General features: G+C 46.4%; 1 protein-coding gene across 2 annotated transcripts in view; it reads right to left on the reverse strand.

Annotated features, from left to right (window-relative positions):
- Positions 1 to 26,408, reverse strand: part of LOC124045992 (membrane-associated guanylate kinase, WW and PDZ domain-containing protein 3-like) — a 194,169-nt gene that overhangs the window by 8,805 nt on the left and 158,956 nt on the right. For both annotated transcript variants that reach the window (XM_046365877.1, XM_046365876.1), the window contains 9 exons: positions 23,208 to 23,385; positions 18,731 to 18,810; positions 17,555 to 17,612; positions 13,660 to 13,766; positions 5,904 to 6,101; positions 4,093 to 4,367; positions 3,730 to 3,888; positions 3,300 to 3,465; positions 431 to 462 (listed from right to left, as the gene is read on the reverse strand). In XM_046365877.1, coding sequence (XP_046221833.1) covers positions 431 to 462; positions 3,300 to 3,465; positions 3,730 to 3,888; positions 4,093 to 4,367; positions 5,904 to 6,101; positions 13,660 to 13,766; positions 17,555 to 17,612; positions 18,731 to 18,810; positions 23,208 to 23,385 — 1,253 coding nt within the window. The remainder of the gene's footprint in view (positions 1 to 430; positions 463 to 3,299; positions 3,466 to 3,729; positions 3,889 to 4,092; positions 4,368 to 5,903; positions 6,102 to 13,659; positions 13,767 to 17,554; positions 17,613 to 18,730; positions 18,811 to 23,207; positions 23,386 to 26,408) is intronic.

The raw sequence follows: 26,408 nt of genomic DNA on the forward strand, positions 1-26,408 counted from the left end.
GAGCACATTCACCCATCCGAGTCAGCCGGCTGCCTCCAAAAATAATACCAGCGAGCGTGTGGCTCGCGAACAGCTCCCTGAATAATGTACGGCTCTCTACAGCAGACTGCTGTTGGTAGGGAATGAAACGAAGACAAAGTTATATCAGGGCTTGTTTTAATAATTCATCTGGGGTTTAAAAGCCCTGTGTTTCCATTTATGTTCCCAGACCCGCTTCTACACTCTCTACGTTTGTCCCAAATGGTACTATTCCCTACATGGTGCACTACTTTGACCAGAGCCCTATAGACCCTGGTCAAAGTAGCACACTACATAGGGAATAGGGCGCCATTTGGGACACACGTCTCTGATTAGAATCCCCCGTAGAGGCCACGGGGAGAGTCTCTGGAAGAGAGGAGAAGGGTAATTAAAAGCATTTATTTGAACTTACAGGTTTTAGAGACTTCACAGGAGATGTCTGACCTGGGGAGAGAGAGGGAGAGAGAAAAACAACGTTATTAGACAGAAAGATGACTCAATACAGTATAATACCAATGTATTACGGAGGACAGGTTCCAGTGCCTTAGAGGGACGACTGGGTTAATGTGCTGGATGTGTGATGTATAATAATCTCTTTTACTCTGCTGTGGACACATCCTCCTTCATCTGCTTTAGCGCAGTGGTTCCCAAACTGTGGGGCAGGCCCTCTAAGGGGGGGCGAGAGGGATCGGCAGGGCCGGACGGCGCAGGGGTCAGTCCGGCTATCAAGTTGTAATAGCACAAGGTGCCATTTTCGAAATTGGGTAGTGCATCCTCAGTTTTTCTATTTTCCATCATTGTATACATTCGAGAGCTATTTATAACTGGTCAGAAATGTCCAGATCAACTCTCCCATGTCAGCTGACATCTTTTAGGTTTCTTTTTTTGGGAGTAATGTTCGAGTCACTGAAATATCACATGAACACATATGGCAAAATGTATAGAATAGCAGTAAAATAAACTTGAAATGTTCTCTCCTCCAACAAGTTGGGGTGTGAACAGATTGTGTCATCTGTAGTGTTTGTGGCCATAGAAATAGGCATAGCGCGCGTGGGCACAGGATGTTCCCCAATGCTGGAATGGGAGGGGCCTGCTCTTCAGAATGAGTAGTGACCATGACCGTAGCCCCATACATCCTCTCTCCCTGCTCTCCTCTCTGATTCTAAAGCCAGGGAGATCATGGTTCAACTTAACCAGCTGGTGGCACTATTCGCAAGCATCAGCATGGGAAGGATCTCTGATCTCAGCAGAGAAACAGACCGAGGGAAGAGGGATGAGAGAAGAGATATGACAGTGTGCCTCGCCGTGGGTTAACCTTGTAATGTATTGTCCACACCTGCCACCACAAGTCAGACAGTCTATCTAGATAAGGGATCAGCAGTTCACCCTCATTAAGAGAAGCACAGTCACCATGAAGGGATGACCCAGGGGTGTATATCCAGCTGTATGACACACAGCTAGTCACCACCTTTCATTGACCATGGGGAATGGTGACAATCCACATTGATATCACTAGTACCACATAGGGAAAGCCCCAATACTGCACAGCGGAAGGACCCTGGAGGCCTCTGAGTGTGTGGTGTGGTCAGCCGAGGAGACAAGTTCTTGTTCCCCCTCTCTGTGTTGGTCAGTGGTTGAGAGGCGATGTTACCCCCTGATCATAGACCCAGGCTGTGGTCGGTCTCCTGCCAGGCCAGGCTGTGGTCGGTCTCCTGCCAGGCCAGGCTGTGGTCGGTCTCCTACTGGACCAGGCTGTGGTCGGTCTCCTGCCGGGCCAGGCTGTGGTCGGTCTCCTGCCAGGCCAGGCTGTGGTCGGTCTCCTGCCAGGCCAGGCTGTGGTCGGTCTCCTGCCAGGCCAGGCTGTGGTCGGTCTCCTGCCAGGCCAGGCTGTGGTCGGTCTCCTGCCAGGCCAGGCTGTGGTCGGTCTCCTGCCAGGCCAGGCTGTGGTCGGTCTCCTGCCAGGCCAGGCTGTGGTCGGTCTCCTGCCAGGCCAGGCTGTGGTCGGTCTCCTGCCAGGCCAGGCTGTGGTCGGTCTCCTGCCAGGCCAGGCTGTGGTCGGTCTCCTGCCAGGCCAGGCTGTGGTCGGTCTCCTGCCAGGCCAGGCTGTGGTCTCCTGCCAGGCCAGGCTGTGGTCTCCTGCCAGGCCAGGCTGTGGTCTCCTGCCAGGCCAGGCTGTGGTCTCCTGCCAGGCCAGGCTGTGGTCTCCTGCCAGGCCAGGCTGTGGTCTCCTGCCAGGCCAGGCTGTGGTCTCCTGCCAGGCCAGGCTGTGGTCTCCTGCCAGGCCAGGCTGTGGTCTCCTGCTAGCCCCTCCATCATCCTTCCCTGGAGCAGTCAACAGCACAACCTGAATCTGCTCCCTCCCCCAGGCCTCCTCACAACAAACAAACTCTCTGGCTGAAAATACTGCATCTTGACTCCTTCAGAGCACTGGAGCACACGTCCTCAGGTGAACATGCTGCATCTTGACTCCTTCAGAGCACTGGAGCACACGTCCTCAGGTGAACATGCTGCATCTTGACTCCTTCAGAGCACTGGAGCACACGTCCTCAGGTGAACATGCTGCATCTTGACTCCTTCAGAGCACTGGAGCACACGTCCTCAGGTGAACATGCTGCATCTTGACTCCTTAGCATTCCTCAGAGTATTGGAGCATATGTCTGTGGGTCAACACAACGTAGAGCATCTTGGCTATTGTAAAACAGAAAGAGTTCTTCAGTTTATTCAGTGACAGCATCCTCTTTTGAAGTGGTGAGCAGGGCCAATATCACTTTCCGTCATCCAAAATGTCAGACTGCCTCTGTTAGGCTGTCTGCCACTGAATGCTTATCTAACTATCAAGCCAAACACTAGAGACACTTGAAACAAACTCCCACTAGCATCCACTCCTCCTCACCTTTCTGGTCAAGGTATCATATTCACAGCCCCACTATTACTGCTCTCTGAGCCTGCCTGCTTGTATGCAGAGGTGCAAATGGGAAATAGATAGTGGGATAGACGAGCATGAAATTGCTTTATTAAACGGTGGCTGGCTCTGGGGCTGGCCTCTGGGAGGGCCGGCTGCTGAGGAGCTGAACGGCCATCTAATTGACTTCCTGGAGGAACTTCTATTACTACAGTACATATTCACAGCCGCACGACCCCGTCACACTAAAAAGTCATGACATCACTAATGTGGCAGTGTACAGTTTAGTCTCGCAGCTCCTCTGAATCCCAGTATGTTGACTGTGATGAAGGCACCACCTCCTATGCATCTCCTCCCACCATCCCCCGCTCTCTCTCACCTCCCCTGAGTACCAGGACGTGGACCTCGCTGCCCACCGGCAGGTCTTTGAGGATGTCCACCACCTGGGCGTGGCTCAGCGTCTGGACGTTCTGACGGTTGATCTCCTTGATAACATCCCCCTTCAGCAGGCCACGGCACCACTGGGCATCCAGGATCATCTTCACCTGAAATGACATTCCAATAGGTTTCGATTGGATTGGATTCGGTTAAGCTATGTCACATTAGATTACCTTTCTTATCCTCCGGAAAAAGTACATTCGGTAATTCTTAATGAACTTTTATAAAGTCTTTGCAACAGCTACTGCTACATAAGGCATTATTATAACAATCCGGCATACACGAGGACAGCTATAGTAACGTGTTGCCGGAATTCATTTTTCCAGACATAAAACAAAACCGACAACTCTTCACCCAGATATAAATGGTACCTTCTGGCCCAGGGGGCAGTCTGCGATGGCAAAGCCGAACCCTCCCGGCCCCTTCACCAGGGGCACACCCACCAGCTCCGGCTGCAGCAGAGTGGGGTCTGGACCCTCAGGATAGTGGCGCCCCCCGTTGGTCATGGTTGGTACTGCAGTGGCGGTGGTCTGTCAATCAAACAACCCAAATCTATTTATAAAGCGTTTAATTTTTTTATTTTTAGCAGCAGTTGTCACAAAGTGCTTTAAGAGAAACCCAGCCTAGACCCCTAACAGCAATCAAAAACAGAAGCACAGCGGCGAGGAAAAGAAGGAAGAATCCTAGAGAGGAACCCGGGATCAGCAGGATGGCCCATCGTCTTCTGACTGTACCTGTCTAGGAAGGGTGCCGTCTGGGCTGGTGCCGTAGTGGATGTCCTTGGTGTTGGAAGTGGAAGGTGACGGGCTGGCCTCGGGGGCCAGGGGCAGGGCGGTGGCTACATCCCCTGCGGCATCGTCACTCCCACCGGTGTCCTCAGGCAGGGGGTAGCCCCGACACAGCACCATGTCCACGTACTGGTTGACTGGGACAGACTGAAACAACTGAACCACATCGGCATGGGTCTTCCCCAGGACACACAAGCCATTGATGTCCACGATCACATCGCCTGGTAGAGCGGAAGGAGAGGAGAAATAGGAGGGAAGATGTATCAGCATTGGGTACTGATGGGTACATTCCTACATTCGCTGTGGTTTAGTTGTGACATAGTGACAGAGAAGGTCCAGAGAATAGAGTCAATTAAACCACAAGTCCGTTTGGATCACTTTGGTACAAAGTGCCCATTCCAAAGCACATGCAGGTCAAGAGCTGAAACGCGTTTCCTTGGTGTCCGCTCCACAGCTGCTCTGGGGTTGATGAACCAACAACATACGGCACAGCATAACTCTATATCATTCCCCTCATCCTCCCTCATCCTAGCCTGGGTTTATTAGCTCAGCTGGTCCCAGACAGATCAATGAAGAGTAGGGGAATGTTCTCATCTCCAACCAACACAAACATCACTGCTGGCTAGCTGGGACTCCCCCCGAAGGAGCCACCCGACACAATCAATAGCTGTTGCTAACAAACACATCTAACATTTCACTGTGTTATATAAATGAGCCAAACAAACCAAAATGGATCAACAGCCAATCACTGTCAGGGCAAACACGGGTAATTAAGCCCATACTTCACACACACACACACACACACACACACACACACACACACACACACACACACACACACACACACACACACACACACACACACACACACACACACACACACACACACACACACACACACACACACACACACACACACACACACACACACACACACACACACACACACACACACACACACACACAACGGTTCGAGTACAAGTCAGAGTTAAGGAACCCGAGTTAACGATTAAACTCAGAAATGAGATGGGACCGCTTCAGAGACCCAATGTCCAGATCAAATTACTCTCCATGCTCATTAAAATGGCACCACTCTGGCATCAATTACTGCCAGCGGCACACTTAGCCTGGACGGTTCAGAGACAGAGAAACGGACGCGGATTGGAGAGCATCTTATTGCTGTATTACGAAGGAATCAAAATGGACATCTGGTCATCTAATTATTTTCGAGGACAGCGAGGGGGAATGACGTATGGAAGCATTTGTTCCCTTGCGGTTGTACATTTAGAACACTGGACAATAGCATTGTTATGGTTGTGACAACGTGGCGTACAGCGCTCCAACGCGTTATCGCAGGCAGTAAACAACTCATTATAACTGCCACGCATCTGATGACACGGTCTATAGAATGAATATTACCCTAAAGCATCCAGTGAGCCACTGGCAGGTGTATATCACTAGTAGTAATGGTTGTTGACAGCATGGACTATATACTGTATGTCACAACCTGATCCAAGATACATGACCACACTTCTAGATAAGCTCGTAAGAACCATAGGTACGCAAAGAAGCGCAGCCAAGGGACCTATGAAATCTGAAATATATGGCTCCTCTTCAAATCAGGGCGCTAGCCATAACATGAACTGTGACTGACGTGGAGTTTTACTGTCAAGAGGCAGGGTGTGGACCCTGTGCAGTCCATGAAGATTAACCTTGCTGGTGTGTGTGTGTAAGAGTCTGTACGTTCCTACACTCACCGGAGGCCATCTTGTTGTCGTACGCGGCAGGGCCGTCTCGGAGCACGTTCTTCACCTGGAGGAACTCGTCATGGCGGTCGCCCCCGATGATGGTGAAGCCAAACCCCTGGGGGCTCTTCCTTAGAGCTGTCCTTAGGATGGAGCCCTGGAGGTGGGCTGGGTCCCGCACAAAACCCCTCACACCCACAACAGGCTCATCTGAGAGAGAGAGCGAGAGCGAGAGAGAGAGAAGGAGAAAGAGAGAATGAGGGAAGGAGAAAGAAAAAACACCTAAGATCAAATCAAATCAAATTTATTTATATAGCCCTTCGTACATCAGCTGATATCTCAAAGTGCTGTACAGAAACCCAACCTAAAACCCCAAACAGCAAACAATGTAAGAGAAAGATTACTCAATACAAGAAAAGCACAGAGAGAGAGAGAACGAGAGAGCACGAGAGAGAGAGAATGAGAGAGAGAGAGAGAGAATGAGAGAACCAGAGAGAATGAGAGAGAGAGAGAATGAGAAGGAGAAAGAGAAAAAACACTTAAGAGAAAGATTACTCAATACAAGAAAAGCACAGAGAGAGAGAGAGCGAGAGAGAGAATGGGAGATGCAAATTGTAGGAGGGAAATACTATATCAGCAATTTAACGATAATTATTATGACTGTAATTCAGCTAATTGCTCTCAAATCTTATTGACCGATTGAAGTATTTTACTTGACAAATTAGTGACTATTAATTCCTTGTTTGTTTGTGGCATTATCATCACAAGGCCTGTCAGTGTTGTTCAGCTGCATTGATCTGACAGAGAAACCACGCTAGTCTAGCGCTAATCCACGATGACAGATGACAGTGACACATCTATGCCGCTACGCTTATTTTAGTCTAATATATCCGCATGGGACAACTGTATGTGTGTGTGTGTGTGTGTGTATGTAGCAGATAGACACAGATGCGTGCTCACAGGCTGTTAGCCATCTGTCCCCTGCATCGTCACAGTGTAGGCTATCGCCACGGTGACAAGACATCTGACAGCTGCACGTCACTCAGATGGTCACTAATTTGACCAACACTCAAATCACATATCAAGAGTGTATGGAGGTGTATAATCAAATACAACATTACAACTAACTCATCATGGCTCTGCCACAAAATTAGAAGAGACAATTGCTATAAAAATATATATATTTTATGATTAGTGTGTCAGCCACCCATTAAAAAAAAATCATTACGGGCTTAAATAGATTAGTATGAATCCGAAAAGGTTTGACAGCAATACCCAAATAAAATCCAAGTCAGCTGGGAACTGGTTTTTGATGTCCCACTACCGTGGCATCGGGTCTACGAACTGACATATAAAACAACTATTGACACATAAATCCATTCATTTCAATTTAAACTATTATATAAAACACTTGCTACAGAAAGAATGCTCAATATACGGGGCATTGAACAGTCAGCAGATTCTGCCACGAGGAAAGAATAAATCAATAGAACACATTTTCTGGTACTGTTCATCGGTCTTCTGGAGTCAGGTCCAGGAATGGTTGTTATGTCCTAATGTCAGGGTTCAAGATGGACCTGCAAAATGTATTGTTAGGGGGATCTGAATAAACCATGATCAGTCAATGGGGAAATATCATTATACTCTTGGGTAAAGTATTTACTATTAGGGCAATATCGATAAAAATGTCACAAATAGGAAGGTTCAGGACCCTCGTAAGACATCATAGTGAAATGGAGGGGTGTTCTACAAGAGGAAATAGCATACCGGGAAAGATGGGTTCATCTGTGGATATCGGTGGGTTGGAGTTCAAATCAGAATGAGTGGTGGATTAGCTGCTGTGTGTGAAAATCCAGCACTTGAAGAAAAAGATAATTAGGAATATTTGTATAATTATTTAACTACAAGTAAATAGCTGTAAGTATTTGTAGAAGTACTGTTGTCCGTTACTTTACTCCGATCAGGGTAGGGATGGTAGGGGGAAGAAAAGTATAGAGACATTTTTACAATAAATGTATATAAAAGGGGGATTACAAATGGTGCAAACAATTAAATTGATAGAACCTACAATCTACACTATATATACAAAAGTATGGGGACACCGCTTCAAATTAGTGGATTGGGCTATTAAAGCCACACGTTGCTGACAGGTGTATAAAATTGAGCAAACCGCCATGCAATCTCCATAGACAAACATTGGCAGAATAATGACCTTACTGAAGAGCTCACTGACTTTCAACGTGGCACCGTCATAGGACGCCACCTTTCCGACAAGTCAGTTCGTCAGATTTCTGCCCTGCTAGAGCTGCCTCGGTCAACTGTAAGGGATGTTCTTGTGAAGTGGAAACATCGAGGAGCAACAATGGCTCAGCCGCAAAGTGGTAGGCCACACAAGATCACAGAACGGGACCGGCAGGTGCTGAAGCACGGAGCCAGTAAAAATGGTTCGTCCTCGGTTGCAACACTCACTGCAGAGTTCCAAACTGCCACTGGAAGCAACGTCAGCACAATAACTGTTCGTCTGGAGCTTCATGAAATGGGTTTCCATGGCTGAGCAGCTACACACAAGCCTAAGATCACCATGCACAATGCCAAGTGGTATAAAGCTCAATGCCGTTGGGCTCCCATCTGTCAGTCCGATGGACGAATCTGGGTTTGGTGGATGCCAGGAGAACGCTACCTGCCCCAATGCATAGTGCCAACTGTAAAGTTTGGTGGAGGAGGAATAATGCTCTGGGGCTATCTTTCATGATTTGGGCTAGCCCCTGAGTTCCAGTGAAGGGAAATCTTAATTCTACAGCATACAATGCCATTCTAGATGATTCTGTGCTTCCAACTTTGTGGCAACAGTTTGGAGAAGGCCCTTTCCTGTTTCAGCATGACAAAGCGAGGTCCACACAGAAATGGTTGTTTCGAGATCGGTATGGAAGAACTTGACTGGCCTGAACAGAGCCCTGACCTCAACCCCATCGAACAGCTTTGTGATAAATTGGAACGCCGACCACGAGCCGGGCCTTATCGCCCAACATCCACACCAAGTGCCCGACCTCTCTAATGCTTGTGGTTGAATGGAAGCAAGCAAATATATCTGAGGAACCACCATAACATGGAGGCAAACAGAAAGAGAGCTAACCTCAGCCACGACAAATTTCAGCTCTCACCATGTGACTGAGACAGGGTGACAGGGGGATGGAGAGAGATAGGATGGAGAGAGAGAAAGGGAGAGAAAGAGAGAGCGAGGGAGCTAAATAGATGGACTGAAAGTGATAGAGACACAGTGGATAGATACAGAGGATAATCAGATGTGGCCTCAGTTATTTATAACCCCTGACCTTGGTTTCCATTGGGAGAGTTATGGGCTGTGTCCCCCTCTAATGTTGCTACACCCACTGGCGGATGGATGGATCGAGGAGAGGTGGGGGTATCAATCTCATTAGGAGGGGTAAAGATATACACCCCTCCCCTCCTCCACTACCCGCCATGTCCTCTACCCGTCAATGTGTCATGGGATTTTGATTTGCATAATTGGATTTTCAGCGCTCTGAGAAAACAGATTATGCTGAGTGTGATTAACATGACATTCTCGCACACCAGCAGTGTCACTGAGCTGTTTGTGTGTGAGGATATGTGTGTGTGTGGAGGAGTTAAGGGGGTGCTACATAGCCATGTTTACATAGCCCTGATTATGTCAAGGTAACACAAAGGGATGGCCTATTTCTCAGGCAGGCAGGCAAGGCCACTCGCTGTGATTCTACGAAATGCCATACAGAGAGGATTGTCAACGAAGGGTAATGATGGTCCCCTACAGCTTCAGCACTGTGGAGACAGACAGCGGTCTCTTTCTCCGAGAGGGAGGCCAGACTGGGGAACTTTGTCAAAACAACGTTCAAAGCCCTCCACGTGGCAGCCCGCCCCCTCCGGCCTACTCTCCACTCCGCTGGGAGACAGACCACCATTAGCCATTAATACTCATTAACAACCCCGGGGAGTGTGTGGGGAACAGGGAGTAAAGAGCTCTGTCAGAGCAGTGCAGAGAATCACCCTGGAGAAAACTAGAGGATCAGCCAAAAGAACCGTCCAGAAAATAATCATAATAATACCATGGAAAAATAATCTTTTAGCGGGACAGAAAATGGACTGGAGCTGTGTCTCAAATGGTATCCTGTTCCCTTTATAGTGCACTACGTTTGACGAGAGCCTTATCGGTCCTGGTCAAAATTAGTGGAGCATAAAGGGAATAGGGGGCCATTTAGGACACAGTCTGGGAGTTGCATAGCCTATTAGGGCAGAACAAGTAGAGCAGTGTTTCTTCTATTCCAAAGGGTCTGAGTTGATCTGGTACTAAAATGAGGGCCTCTGTTCAATCAAACCCTGATTATTTACCACATAGTTTACCAACAACCTCCAAGGACCTCCACCATCGGGGAAGATGACGATGATGCTCAGAGCAAAGCAACAAAGCCTGAGGAGCACACAGCCTCCCACGGCTAATATAAGGTTGGCTGGGTTTTCCATTGGCAGGAAAGAACAGCTACGTCCGGTCTATTTCTCAATGTCCAATATTAAGGTTGCCTCAAGGTAATGCTCGTGGTAGCGCACCTCATGATAAGCTGTAGATCACACTGTCTACCTGGATCATCTATATTTTTCGTAGCCGTCAATTTACAACCACAAACCGTCGCTGGCACTCATACAGCTCATTGAGTGTGGTCTCAGTCAATAAGCAAACAAGGAAATGCTCATCCAGATGCGAGCCTACCAAACGGGCTAAATGCCTTTCATGCTCACTACAAGGCAAGCAACACTGAAGCACGAGAGCACAAGGTGTTCCAGACGACTGTGTGATCACGCTCTCCATAGCCGATGTGAACAAGACCTTTAAACAGGTCAGCATTCAGACAGATTACCAGGACGTGTACTCAGAGCATGCACGGATCAACTGGCAAGTGCCTTCACTGACATTTTCAACCTCTCCCTGCCTAATACCTATATATTTCATATGCTCAAGAAAGCGAAGGTTACCCGCCTAAATGACTATCACATCGGTAGCCATGAAGTGCTTTGAAAGGCTGGTCATTGTTCACATCAACACCATTATCCCGGAAACCCTAGACCCTCTCCAGTTTGCATTCCTCCCCAACAGTTCCACAGATAACGCAATCTCACTCCACACGGCCTTTTCCCACCTGGACAAAAGGAACACCTGTGTGAGAATGCTGTTGATTGACTACAGCTCAGCGTTCAACACCATAGTGCCCACAAAGCGCATCACTAAGCTAAGGACCCTGGGACTATACACCTTCCTCTGCAGGTGGTAAGAATAGACAACACATCTGTCACACTTATCTTCAGCACGGGGGCCCCTTAAGGGGTGTGTGCTTAGTCCCTCCTGTACTCCCTGTTCACCCACGACTGTGTGGCCAAGCACGACTCCAACACCATCATTAAGTGTGCTGCTGACACTACGGTGGTAGGCCTGATCACTGACAACGATGAGACAGCCTATAGGGAGGTCAGAGACCTGGCAGTGTGGTGCCAGGATAACAACCTCTCCCTCAATGTGAGGAAAGCAAAGGAGATGATCGTGGACTATAGGAAACGGAAGGCCCCCATTCACGCCCCCATTCACGCCCCCATTCACATCGACGAGACTGTAGTGGAGCAGGTCGAGAGTTTCCACATCACCAACAAATGATCATGGTCCAAACACACCAAGGAAGTCGTGAAGAGGGCACAACAACGCCTTTCCACCCCTCGGGAGACTGAAAAGATTTGGCATGGGGTCCCCAGATCCTCACAAAGTTAATACAGCTGCACCATTGAGAGCATCCTGACCGGTTGCATCTGCGCCTGGAATGGCAACAGCTTGGCGTCTGACCGTAAGGCACTACAGAGGGTAGTGCGTCTGGCCCAGTAAATCACTGTGGCCAAGCTTTCTTGCCATCCAGGACCTATATACTAGGCAGTGTCAGAGGAATGCCCAAACAATGGTAAACGACTCCAGTCACCCAAGTCACAGACTGTTCTCTTTTCTACAACAAGGCTAGCTGTACCGGGGTGCCAAGTCTAGGTCCAAAAGGCTTCTTAACAGCTTCTACCCCCAAGCCATAAGACTGCTGAACAATTCATCAACCACCTGGACTATTTGCATTGACCCCCCCCCCCCCCCATTTGTTTTTACACAGCTGTTACTCGCTGTTTATCATCTATGCATAGTCACGTTACCCCTACCTACCTGAGTGGCTGCTGCCAACACACTGACTCAACTCCAGCCACTTTAATAATGGGAATTGATGGGAAATGTAAAATATATCACTAGCCACTTTAAACAATGCTACCTAATATAATGTTTACATACCCTAAATTATTCATCTCATATGTATACGTATATACTGTACTCTATATCATCTACTGCATCCTTATGTAATACATGTACCACTAGCCACTTTAACTATGCCACTTTGTTTACATACTCATCTCATATGTATATACTGCACTGACTACCATCTACTGTATCTTGCCTCTGCCGCTCTGTACCATCACTCATTCATATATCTTTATGTACATATTCTTTATCCCCTTACACTTGTGTCTATAAGGTAGTAGTTTTGGAATTGTTAGCTAGATTACTTGTTGGTTATTACTGCATTGTCGGAACTAGAAGCACAAGCATTTCGCTACACTCGCACTAACATCTGCTGACCATGTGTATGTGACAAATAAAAATTTCATTTGATTTACATTAACTTGACTAACCTGTACCCCTGCACATTGACTCGGTACTGGTACCCCCTGTATATAGCCTCATGATTATATACATTTCAAAAATGACACAGTATATATATATATATATATATATATTTTATGATTATTACTACTATTATTATTATTACATACAGTACCAGTCAAAAGTTTGGACACACCTACTCAAGGGTGTAATATATCTTTTTTTACTTTAGTTTATTTAGTAAAACTCTGTTCTCTTTGGTTAAGGGCTTGTAAGTAAGCATTTCACGGTAAGGTCTACACCTGTTGTATTCGGCGCATGTGACAAATAACATTTGATTTGATTTTGATCAGTGGGTGTTCAGGTTTTTTGTTCATAAGGGTTATTGTGGTCTGTTCCAGGACAGCATTAGCAGCCTGCTACTGTCCTCTAGGTCCATATGTCTGTGACAACCAGGGCCCTCTAGGCTAAACGCTGGGATAGCTGGTACAGACAGTGACAGTGCTGTTGGCGTCTGGGTCTTCTTATGAGTCATATTGTGAGTCAGCCTCCGTGTTCGGACGGTCGCCACTTCCTTGTCTGACACATGTTCCATTCTGTGGGCAACACAGTTGGCTCAGCAGAGAAATGTCAAATGGCTGGGTGATCAATATCCTTATTTCAACATAAGACCTGCTGAAAACCTCGGAAATCACAATTACCCAAACACAAGCCTGTAGTCCAAGATGTCTCAATAACATCACTCAGCAGTCAGCACGCAAGTCCCCCCCCCCCCCTCTCGGCATGTAGTGTATTGGGCTTGTACACTGATATGGTCTCTAAGCTTTTGAGATCTGATTAGGGAAAATCATTCACTTCAGATCACCTTGAGTAAGACATTCTGGGTTGATGCTCTATCCCAATATCTACACTAGCATACAGAACGCCCAATTTAAAAAAACTATTCATGAAATACACTGCTTCATTATTAAGTGGCACACCAGTTAGTGACCATGACAATGAGCAGTCTGTGGTGACATGGGGCTGGTAGAGAAGTGTTACCTGAGGGTGTGGTAGCCCCCTGCTGGCCAGAGGAGGGGGTGTCCAGGCTCAGTTTCCTCTTGGCTTCCAGGACGGGGTTCTCAAACTGGGTCTTCTGGTTGATATGGCTGCAGTACAGAGACAAAAACAGGACGCTAGCTGAAGAGCTCAATATACAGTTCATATACACTGAGAGCAACTGTAAATACAGAAAACACTCAGAAATACAACGCCGAGAAAGGACCAATACTCTCGTGTTTAAAAATCGGACGGAAAGTGACACCGACTAAAGGAACGTGAGGCTTTCGTGTTTTCACAGCTTGCTGATCGTTGTTGTCCTTCTCCTTTTAGAGATGTGACACCAGTTATCGGTCTCTTCACTTAGCAGCATCTTTTAATTGGGTAACAATACAAAAAATATCTTTCTTGATACGTTCTCTTCTATGCTTGTGTCGTGACAAAAACTCCAAACAGGTTCCTGTCTGTTTCCCACTACACTCACAGAACGCAGTGTATTCAAATCCCTGATCCCTATCCAGTCATGCAAACCTGCACTTGGCATGCACACAAACTGGTACTGTACAGACTATCATCTGTAAACCACAAACCAAAACAAACGACGCCACAGTGCCCCTGTTGACACACCAGTTTACCTGCTTACCCACTCGACACATTCAGCTGACCTAAGATCAGTGGGATAACCTTTTAATCTGACCAGTGTCCATACCTCTGCTCACAATGGCCACGTCGGACTGACCTAGGATCAGGAAAGCAGCCGGTGTGCCTGCTGTTGCCTGCTAGCGGTAAGAGCTCTAGCGTTTCGATACCAGATTCCCAGGTCAGCACTTTGTGTTTAAACATCTACTATTCAGAGAGGAGCACCACCCCAGGTTGCATGTAAAGCAAGGAACACATCTGATCTGCATAATGCGCTTTAACAGTTGTAGCTCTGAGCCAGTCGTGACTAGCTTTTATAACATGCACAAAACGGATGCCACTCTCGCTCTGCTCCATAAATCAGACGCATGCTGTGTGTGAGATACGGTGTGTGTGTGTGTGTGTGTGCCAATTGCCAGTGTATGTGTGTGCCTATTTGTGTGCGTGCCTGTATGTGTTTGGGTGTGTGTGTGTTCATGCGTGTCAATGTGTGTCACTATGTGTACGTGTGCGCGTTTCGAAGAAAAGTATTGTTTGTGCTCTCGTTGGGCATGAGTCACGCTGAGAGCTATCCTCCATATCCAATCAGGGAAGAGAAGCGCTCCTCTGTGACTGAGTGTGCTCAGTCCGCTCCTTTTGATTACCATGGCTCTTGTTCTGTACTTTAGTTAGGAAATAATGAGCCATTCTGTTCTACTGTATTCATTCAAAACAAAAAGACAGGGAGGGAAGAAAAAAAAGAAATGAATGGTTGTCCCAGTGATTCCTTAGCATAAACAGATTACAGTGCCTTGCGAAAGTATTCGGCCCCCTTGAACTTTGCGACCTTTTGCCACATTTCAGGCTTCAAACATAAAGATATAAAACTGTATTTTTTGTGAAGAATCAACAACAAGTGGGACACAATCATGAAGTGGAACGACATTTATTGGATATTTCAAACTTTTTTAACAAATCAAAAACTGAAAAATTGGGCGTGCAAAATTATTCAGCCCCTTTACTTTCAGTGCAGCAAACTCTCTCCAGAAGTTCAGTGAGGATCTCTGAATGATCCAATGTTGACCTAAATGACTAATGATGATAAATACAATCCACCTGTGTGTAATCACGTCTCTGTATAAATGCACCTGCACTGTGATAGTCTCAGAGGTCCGTTAAAAGCGCAGAGAGCATCATGTCCGAGATACTTTTGTGAAGAAGTTTAAAGCCGGATTTGGATACAAAAAGATTTCCCAAGCTTTAAACATCCCAAGGAGCACTGTGCAAGCGATAATATTGAAATGGAAGGAGTATCAGACCACTGCAAATCTACCAAGACCTGGCCGTCCCTCTAAACTTTCAGCTCATACAAGGATAAGACTGATCAGAGATGCAGCCAAGAGGCCCATGATCACTGTGGATGAACTGCAGAGATCTACAGCTGAGGTGGGAGACTCTGTCCATAGGACAACAATCAGTCATATATTGCACAAATCTGGCCTTTATGGAAGAGTGGCAAGAAGAAAGCCATTTCTTAAAGATATCCATAAAAAGTGTCGTTTAAAGTTTGCCACAAGCCACCTGGGAGACACACCAAACATGTGGAAGAAGGTGCTCTGGTCAGATGAAACCAAAATGGTACTTTTTGGCAACAATGCAAAACGTTATGTTTGGCGTAAAAGCAACACAGCTCATCACCCTGAACACACCATCCCCACTGTCAAACATGGCGGTGGCAGCATCATGGTTTGGGCCTGCTTTTCTTCAGCAGGGACAGGGAAGATGGTTAAAATTGATGGGAAGATGGATGGAGCCAAATACAGGACCATTCTGGAAGAAAACCTGATGGAGTCTGCAAAAGACCTGAGACTGGGACGGAGATTTTTCTTCCAACAAGACAATGATCCAAAACATAAAGCAAAATCTACAATGGAATGGTTCAAAAATAAACATATCCAGGTGTTAGAATGGCCAAGTCAAAGTCCAGACCTGAATCCAATCGAGAATCTGTGGAAAGAACTGAAAACTGCTGTTCAAATGCTCTCCATCCAACCTCACTGAGCTCGAGCTGTTTTGCAAGGAGGAATGGGAAAAAAATTCAGTCTCTCGATGTGCAAAACTGATAGAGACATACCACAAGCGACTTACGGCTGTAATCGCAGCAAAAGGTGGCGCTACAAAGTATTAACTTAAGGGGGCTGAATACTTTTGCACGTCCAATTTTTCAGTTTTTGATTTGTTAAAAAAGTTTGAAATATCCAATAAATATCGTTCCACTTCATGATTGTGTCCCACTTGTTGTTGATTCTTCACAAAAAAATACAGTTTTATATCTTTATGTTTGAAGCCTGAAATGTGGCAAAAGGTCGCAAAGTTCAAGGGGGCCGAATACTTTCGCAAGGCACTGTATGTTCATGTAGTCTCCCTCGCTCTCTCCCCTACCCCCTCTCTCACTCTCCCTCTGGTCCTATAGGAGGCTATGCTGGGTGAACTCTGAGTGCCTGTGTGTGTTTCTGAACAGGGTGAGGTCATGCCTGTCACCCCTCCCATGTGCCCCCTGTACCAGGCAGTGGCAACCCTGTAGAGCAGGGAAGGGAAGGTTGTATGGGAAGGCTGTGTGGGAAGGCTGTGTGGGAAGGCTGTGTGGGAAGGCTGTGTGGGAAGGCTGTGTGGGAAGGCTGTGTGGGAAGGCTGTATGGGAAGGCTGTGTGGGAAGGAGAGTTGTCCTTAGTCCATCTTGTCAAACTTAATCATTAGTACAAGTTATATTTGAAAACCACACTGACTGACAAGTTCATGTCTGCCTGTCCAGCATCTTTGAATGATTTCAACCTGGTGTATATAAATCCCAGCTCATGAAACAAAACACGTTATTATCAAATGGCACCATCTTCTAAAAGTCTATTGTACCGTATAACACTATGAAACAACGATAACATACACACTATACACACTTGGATTTTGTACTGTAGATATGTGGTAGTGGTGGAGTAGGGGCCTGAGGGCACACAGTGTGTTGTGAAATCTGTGAATGTATTGTAATGTTTTTAAAATTGTATAAACTGCTTTCATTTTGCTGGACCCCAGGAAGAGTAGCTGCTGCCTTGGCTAATGGAGATCCTTAATAAATACAAAATGCAATATTTACCAAAGCCCATCTGTGCAATCTGGACTGAGTAACAGCTAAATAAATAAAAGGGAACCATGCCACAACTCCTGTAATAACCACAACATTACATAGAGAAACACTGCACCCAGAAATCACGGGCGGTATACTCACTCAACATAGTAGGTTCCATACTGTGGATCTTCAATCTTCTCCCAGCCATACGGAAGCTCTGCAGGCAAAAGACAGAAGAGGAAGATGCAAATCAGTGTGCTGCTACAGCTTCTGGAACAACGGAGACACAGTCTCCACACACAATGAGGCACGCGGTTCTGAATGACAACTCACTGCATGGAACTAAGGATCCAGGGTTGAAACACACCAACTAAACTACCGAGGGGGCTGCCTTGTTTGTCACCGGGTGCTTGGTAGGGAGTAGGGGGAGAGAGCGAGATAGGAAGTAAGGAAATGTGAAGTTATGGCAATCCTGTAAAATAATGGCTTGTCTTCTCCCAGCGGTGTGTGAGTGGAATCTGGAGTGCGTGCTGCCCTGTGACGAACACATGCAGGGGGAAAGAGTGCTTCACGCAAGAGGGGACTGTGGAATTGTCTTTTTGGAGATACAGTGCTGATGAGCTCTCCGCAGGTCTCCCACAAGCCATTAGGGGACAGGGGGCAGGCTGGGTAATGTAGTGTGTCACCGCATCGCTGGGGCCTGCAGGGCCATGTTTAACTGTTTACAGTACTGTCTGTCTTGTCTACATGTCACAAGCCTGCAGCGGCATACAGGAGCCCCACTTATAGTTCTGTCTAATGGGCTGCATTGAGATTATGGACAGTAACGTGTGCGCGTGTGTTAATTTTTAAAATGTTACCTTTATTTAATTAAGCAACTCAGCTAAGAACAAATTCTTATTTTCAATGACGGCCTAGGAACGGTGGGTTAACTGCCTTGTTCAGGGGCAGGACGACAGATTTGTACCTACCTGCCGTGTGTGTCGGGAGAGTGCCACCTTGCTGCAAGATGCTTGTGTAAGAATGGGTATTCTACACTGTCTGTGTGTGAGAACCAGTGTGTGTGTGGTCTTGTTCCTTTTTCCCCGTGGGGACTTGAAACGTCCCCTGTAAGGATAATAAAACAAGGACAATCCTCCCCCGCGCGGACATTTCCCACATCTTCATGAGGAAAAAGGGGATTTTAAACTTTGCGGTTAGGTTTAGGGTTACAATTACGGTTATAATTAGGGTTAGGGGTTAAAGTTAGGTTTAGAGGTTAGGGAAAATATATTTCCTTTCAAAATGCTATTTTAAATCCTCAAAAGGAGAGAAGAACAAGTGTGTGATTCTCACCTCCATCCTCACACTTCTCCGGGGGCTTGGCCTTCTTGGCCAGCCTGGGGTCCAGCCAGGTAGTGGTCTTGGTGTTGTGACTGTGGGGACAGAGAGGCACGACTTTACACGCTGAGCAAAAACGTCGCAACAAGGTGAAGTATAGATATTCTAGAAGAAAAAGGAACGCACACCTATTAAGAAGAGGTGCTGGCTAGCGGAATAGAAACTTGAAAATAAAAGAGAGCCGCACACTCTAGGAGCTCAGATGCAAAAATGTAATACCAACGTGTCGACAGCCAAGCTGTCTTCATCAGGGTATAATCACAAACACTGTGGGATGACTTGTTTATATAGTGTCAAAAGACACAGGTGTCTGTAATCATGGCCAAGAGTGGCCTAATATCATTGGTTAATAATCAAATATTAAAATGTCATACAAAGAACAGCATACAAACAAATGGAGAGCATACGATCATAGATTAATGTGACTACACAAGCTTACAAACAATTACAATGGCAAAGTCACAATAATCACAAGAATGGCTTCAGATCAAAGTCTACGTTGAGACCGAAGGGAACAAGGGTCTTTAAATTAAAGATCCAGGCAGCCTCTCGTTTTAACAATAAATTATCAAGGTCACCCCCTCTCCTAGGGAGGGTGACATGTTCGATGCCAATATAACGCAGAGACGAAATCGAGTGGCCTGCCTCCAAGAAGTGGGCCGCAACTGGATAAGTAAAGTTTTTACACCTAATGGTGCTACGATGCTCTGAGATACGTACTTTTAATTCACGTTTTGTTTTATCTACATAATTTACCACAAGGACAAGTTATAAGATAAATAACTGCCTTAGTGGAGCACGTAATAACACCTTTTATTGGGATCGATTTCCCTGTTTGTGTGTGTTTGAAGGATCTACATTTATAAGTGCCATTGCATTGGGCACAGCCATTCAATTTGTAATTTCCATCTAGTAGGGGCGCAAATAGACGTTCAGGAATATCTTGGGGTGGTAAATCAGAGTTTACCAATTGGTCTCTGAGATTTCTGCCCCGCGAGAATACGACCAGGGGAAGATCCGAAAACACATTACCGAGACTATCATTGGATTTTAGGATGTGCCAATGTTTGTGAACAATTCCCTTAATTTGTTCAGAGCACTTTGAATAGCGGGTAGTTAGAACGCAAGAATGCGTCTTTTTGCGAGACTGACCTTGAAAAAGGTCATGTCTCGTTTTGTTTTGAATTTTCTCAATGGCAATATTAATATTAAGTATAGATATTCACCAAACCACTGGACCCTCGTCCTCCCTCACCATTCTGCCAAACCCCAAACAAACAAATCAAACTAAAAGCCCCTTTAAAATCACAACCTGACAGTTGAAGTCAGAAGTTTACATACACCTTAGCCAAATACATTTCAACTCAGTTTTTCACAATTCCTGACATTTAATCCAAGTAAATATTCCCTGTTTTAGGTCAGTTAGGATCACCACTTTATTTTAAGAATATGAAATGCCAGAATAAAAGTAGAGAGAATGGTTTATTTCAGCATTTATTTCTTTCATCACATTCCCAGTGGGTCAGAAGTTTACATACACTCAATTAGTATTTGGCAGCTTTGCATCTAAATTGTTTAACTTGGGTCAAACGTTTCAGGTAGCCTTCTACAAGCTTCGCACAATAAGTTGGGTGAATTTTGGCCCATTCCTCCTGACAGAGCTGGTGTAACTGAGTCAGGTTTGTTGGCCTCCTTGCTCGCACATGCTTTTTCAGTTCTGCCCACAAATTTTATATAAGATGTCAGGGCTTTGTGATGGCCAATCCAATACCTTGACTTTGTCCTTAAGCCATTTTTCCACAACTTAGGAAGTATGCTTGGGGTCATTGTCCATTTGGATGACCCATTTGCGACCAAGCTTTAACTTCCTGACTGATGTCTTGAGATGTTGCTTCAATGTATCCACATAACTTTCCAGCCCCATGATGCCATCTATTTTGTGAAGTGCACCAGTCCCTCCTGCAGCAAAGCACCCCCACAACATGATGCTGCCATCCCCATGCTTCACGGTTGGGATGGTGTTCTTCGGCTTGCAAGCCTCCCCATTTTTCCTCCAAATATAACAATGGTCATTACGGCCAAACAGTTCTATTTTTGTTTCATCAGACCAGAGGACATTTCTTCCAAAAGTACGATCTTTGTCTGCATGTGCAGTTGCAAACTGTAGTCTGGCTTTTTTATGGTGGTTTTGGAGCAGTGGCTTCTTCCTTGCCGAGCGGCCTTTCAGGTTATGTTGATATAGGACTCATTTTACTGTGGATATAGATATTTTTGTACCGGTTTCCTCCAGCATCTTCACAAGGTCCTTTGTTGTTGTTCTGGGATTGATTTGCTCTTTTCGCACTAAAGTACGTTCATCTCTAGGAGACAGAACGTGTCTCCTTCCTGAGTGGTATGACAGCTGCGTGGTCCCATGGTGTTTATACTTGCGTACTATTGTTGGTACAGATTAACGTGGTACCTTCAGGCGTTTGGAAATTTTTCCAAGGATGAATCAAACTTGTGGAGGTCTACAATTTGTTTTCTGAGGTCTTGGCTGATTTCTTTTGATTCTCCCATGGTGTCAAGCAAAGAGGCACTGAGTTTGAAGGTAGGCCTTGAAATACATCCACAGGTACACTTCCAATTGACTCAAATTAAGTCAATTAGCCTATCAGAAGCTTCTAAAGTCATGCCATTTTCTGGAATTTTCCAAGCTGTTTAAAGGCACAGTCAACTTAGTGTATGTAATCTTCTGACCCACTGGAATTCTGATACAGTGAATTAGAAGTGAAATAATCTGTCTTTAAACAGTTGTTGGAAAAATTACTTGTGTCATCCACAAAGTAGATGTCCTAACCGACTTGCAGACAGGTCATCTGAGGGAGAGAAGTATTCAGAGCAGAGCAGAGGGAGACAGGTCATCTGAGGGAGAGAAGTATTCAGAGCAGAGCAGAGGGAGACAGGTCATCTGAGGGAGAGAAGTATTCAGAGCAGAGGGAGACAGGTCATCTGAGGGAGAGAAGTATTCAGAGCAGAGGGAGACAGGTCATCTGAAGGAGAGAAGTATTCAGAGCAGAGGGAGACAGGTCATCTGAGGGAGAGAAGTATTCAGAGCAGAGGGAGACAGGTCATCTGAGGGAGAGAAGTATTCAGAGCAGAGGGAGACAGGTCATCTGAGGGAGAGAAGTATTCAGAGCAGAGGGAGACAGGTCATCTGAGGGAGAGAAGTATTCAGAGCAGAGGGAGACAGGTCATCTGAAGGAGAGAAGTATTCAGAGCAGAGGGAGACAGGTCATCTGAGGGAGAGAAGTATTCAGAGCAGAGCAGAGGGAGACAGGTCATCTGAGGGAGAGAAGTATTCAGAGCAGAGCAGAGAGAGACAGGTCATCTGAGGGAGAGAAGTATTCAGAGCAGTGCAGAGGCAGACAGGTCATCTGAGGGAGAGAAGTATTCAGAGCAGAGCAGAGGGAGACAGGTCATCTGAGGGAGAGAAGTATTCAGAGCAGAGCAGAGGCAGACAGGTCATCTGAGGGAGAGAAGTATTCAGAGCAGAGCAGAGGGAGACAGGTCATCTGAGGGAGAGAAGTATTCAGAGCAGAGCAGAGGCAGGTCATCTGAGGGAGAGAAGTATTCAGAGTAGAGCAGAGGGAGACAGGTCATCTGAGGGAGAGAAGTATTCAGAGCAGAGCAGAGGCAGGTCATCTGAGGGAGAGAAGTATTCAGAGTAGAGCAGAGGCAGACAGGTCATCTGAGGGAGAAGTATTCAGAGCAGAGCAGAGGGAGACAGGTCATCTGAGGGAGAGAAGTATTCAGAGCAGAGCAGAGGCAGACAGGCCCTCAGAGGGAGAAATTGCAGGAGGGAAGGAGGAAGAGAGGGGGGAAGAGACAGGGAGAGAGGGGTAGAGCAGAGAGCAGATGCAGACATTTGCAGAAAGCAGAGAGGAGAGAGAGCAGGCCTTTGGGAGCGTTCCATTTGTCCAATTGTTTCTCCTGTTTCTCTTGCTCAGAGAGAATGAGCTATTGATTTTAGGCCGGCTACAGCACCTGGCTCTGTCTTCTGTATGCTGTGTGAGCCACACAAACAGAACAGGCTGGTAAACAACGAAGGGAGGGGGAGAGGGCCAACGCTTTCAGCCCAAGCCCAGCACCACGACATCAAACACAGGAAAACAATACACTTGTACTCTAGACACCAGATAGGTTAATATAATGAATCATTTCACAAATCCTATGCCATAATTACAATAATACTATTGTTCACTTTCAAATCGCTGTACTGTGAGCCGCAGAAAAACAAGTAGGACTCCGGATCGATAAGTGTACCACCGAAACTAATCTCTGTACAAACAAATCACCATCCCTCTTTGAAAACTACCTCTCTCTACTACTAGCATCACCAACACCACCCTGGCACTGTACTGGAGTCGAGAACCAGAAGACCAGTACTTACTCTATGAAGTAGACCATGCCCGTCTCTGTGTAGGCCATCTCCCAGGTCTTGGGCAGGGGCTCCTGGCTCTCGTCGTGTGGTAAGGTGTTCCAAGTCCTGAAGTCCATAGCCCCACTACTGGACTGGTTATAGCTGGGTACCGTCTTCCTCCACTCCTGCCCAGCCTTGTCCTTGTGCTCTGCGTGTGTGGCCACGGAGGGAGAGAGGGACAGGGGGAGGGAAAATGGGAGAGAGAAAGGTGGTGAGCGTGTGGAGGCAGCATGAGGAACCCTGTGAGCTCCCTGCATTTCTCCTTGCTCCTGCTACTGCCGTGCTGCTGCCCTGGACAGTCTGTGGGCTCTAGACTGTTACACACAGCACAGAGGGGAGGGAGAGAGAGGACATGGAGGGGAGAGGGAGGGAGAGGGAGGGAGGGAGAGTGAGAGGGGAGGGAGATGACAGGGAGGGGAGAGGGAGAGAGAAAGAGAGGGTAGAGAGAGAAGAGGGTAGAGAGAGAAGAGGGTAGAGAGAGAAGAGGGTAGAGAGAGAAGAGGGTAGAGAGAGAAGAGGGTAGAGAGAGAAGAGGGTAGAGAGAGAAGAGGGGAGAGAGAGAAGAGGGGAGAGAGAGAAGAGGGGAGAGAGAGAAGAGGGGAGAGAGAGAAGAGGGGAGAGAGAGAAGAGGGGAGAGAGAGAAGAGGGGAGAGAGAGAAGAGGGGAGAGAGAGAAGAGGGTAGAGAGAGAAAGAGAGGGTAGAGAGAGAAAGAGAGGGTAGAGAGATACAAAGAGAGGGTAGAGAGAGAAAGAGAGGGTAGAGAGACAAAGAGAGGGTAGAGAGATACAAAGAGCGAGAGACAGAGAAAAGATGGGCGAGCGAGAGAGAAAGAGCGAACGAGACGCAAGCGCAGCAAGTGTGCCACAGGATTTGCATGTCAGCAGTGATGTTCTGGAGTGCGAGCGGCTAGCGGGCAGCAATGGGTAGAGCTGACCTAAACTACGCTTCAGCCCTACCCAGCACAGAGCGTGTGTGTGTGTGTGTGTGTGTGTGTGTGTGTGTGTGTGTGTGTGTGTGTGTGTGCTCTTATCTCCAGGTTTATATTTGCATGCCTCTGACCTAACTCGTTAATGTATTCAGTGCTCAGACTTGTTTTTCCTGATCTGAATGGAGGCAGAAAATGGCACGTAAAAAGATGAACGCAAGGAGCTACTGCCAGTAGTGCAGTGCCCGGCATATATACATATAAAGAGAAGGAGCTCTTCATGCTGGAGGCATGGAGGCAATGGAGAGCTCCTTTGTAACATCAACAATAGAATGCACATACTATCTATCACCCTCCTGCAGAAACGTGAGGAAGAAGAAGCTTCCTGGCGTGTGTGCGCGCAGACCCTGAAGTGAAGAGTGTGTCGTCTCGATGTATGAACGCCGTCAGTCATTGAACAGTCCAAAGGCTTTATCAAAACAGCCTGAACGACTCCATCTACAAGCCTGGCTTCAAGACCTAATAGTATTGTTTGATGCTTGTACAACAATATGTCTTCGCACGCTTTGGCTAAATGATTGAATTACCTACATCTACAGTAGAAGTCGGACGTTTACATACACTTTGGTTGGAGTCCACACATTTCTTGTGAACATGCTATAGATTTGGCAAGTCGGTTAGGACATCTACTTTGACAAGTCATTTTTCCAACAATTGTTTACAGACAGATTATTCCACAAACTCAGTGCCTCCTTGCTTGACATCATGGGAGAATCAAAATAAATCAGCCAAGACCTCACAAAACAAATTGTAGACCTCCATAAGTCTGATTTATCCTTGGGAACAATTTCCAAACTCCTGAAGGTACCACGCTCATCTGTACAAACAATAGTACGCAAGTATAAACACCATGGGACCACGCAGCCATCATACCGCTCAGGAAGGAGACAGGTTCTGTCTCCTGGAGATGAACGTACTTTGGTGCGAAAAGTGCAAATCAATCACAGAACAACAGCAAATGACCTTGTGAAGATGCTGGAGGAAACAGGTACAAAAGTATCTATATCCACAGTAAAACGAGTCCTATATCGACATAACTTGAAAGCCCCCTCAGCAAGGAAGAAGCCACTGCTTCAAAACCGCCATAAGAAAAGACAGACTACGGTTTACAACTGCACATGGGGACAAAGATCGTACTTTTGGGAGAAATATCCTCTGGTTTGATGAAACAAAATTAGAACTGTTTGGCCATAATGACCATCATTATGTTTGGAGGAAAAAGGGGGAAGCTTAACCGAAGAACACCATCCCAACCATGAAGCACGGGGGTGGCAGCATCATTTTGTGGGGGTGTTTTGCTGCAGGAGGGACTGGTGCCCTTCACAAAATAGATGGCATCATGAGGCTGGAAAGTTATGTGGATAAATTGAAGCAACATCTCAAGACATCAGTCAGGAAGTTAAAGCTTGGTCGCAAATGGGTCTTCCAAATGGACAATGACCCCAAGCATACTTCCAAAGTTGTGGCAAAATTGCTTAAGGACAACACTGTCAAGGTATTGGAGTGGCCATCACAAAGCCCTGACCTCAATCCTATATAGAATTTGTGGGCAGAACTGAAAAAGCTTGTGCGAGCAAGGAGGCCTATAAACCTGACTCAGTTACACCAGCTCTGTCAGGAGGAATGGGCCAAAATTCACCCAACTTATTGTGGAAAGCTTGTGGAATGCTACCCGAAACGTTTGACCCAAGTTAAACAATTTAAAGGCAATGCTACCAAATACTAATTGAGTGTACGTAATCTTCTGACCCACTGGGAATGTGATGAAAGAAATAAAAGCTGAAATAAATCATTCTCTCTACTATTATTCGGACATTTCACATTCTTAAAATAAAGCGGTGATCCTAAATGACCTAAAACAGGGGAATTTATACTAGGATTAAATGTCAGGAATGGTGAAAAACTGAGTTGAAATGTATTTGGCTAAGGTGTATGTAAACCACCGACTGTACATCCTTCTCCCCGCTACTTCGATGGGGAAACAAAGCCATTGTGGAAAAGGCATCCATTCAGTCAAGAGGCTGAAGCACCAGTGATAGATCAGTGACGTGGGTATGATGCACTACATATGTAAAGGTAGAGCTGTGTCTCTTTCATGAAGAAAATACCCCACAGTGGAAAGACACTGAAGTGTTCTCTTCATCCCACGCGTTGACCCATTGTTGTGTGTGCCCAAGGCCAGAGA

This window comes from Oncorhynchus gorbuscha, linkage group LG10 (assembly GCF_021184085.1).
Source record: "Oncorhynchus gorbuscha isolate QuinsamMale2020 ecotype Even-year linkage group LG10, OgorEven_v1.0, whole genome shotgun sequence".
In the NCBI taxonomy this organism is placed as follows: domain Eukaryota; kingdom Metazoa; phylum Chordata; class Actinopteri; order Salmoniformes; family Salmonidae; genus Oncorhynchus; species Oncorhynchus gorbuscha.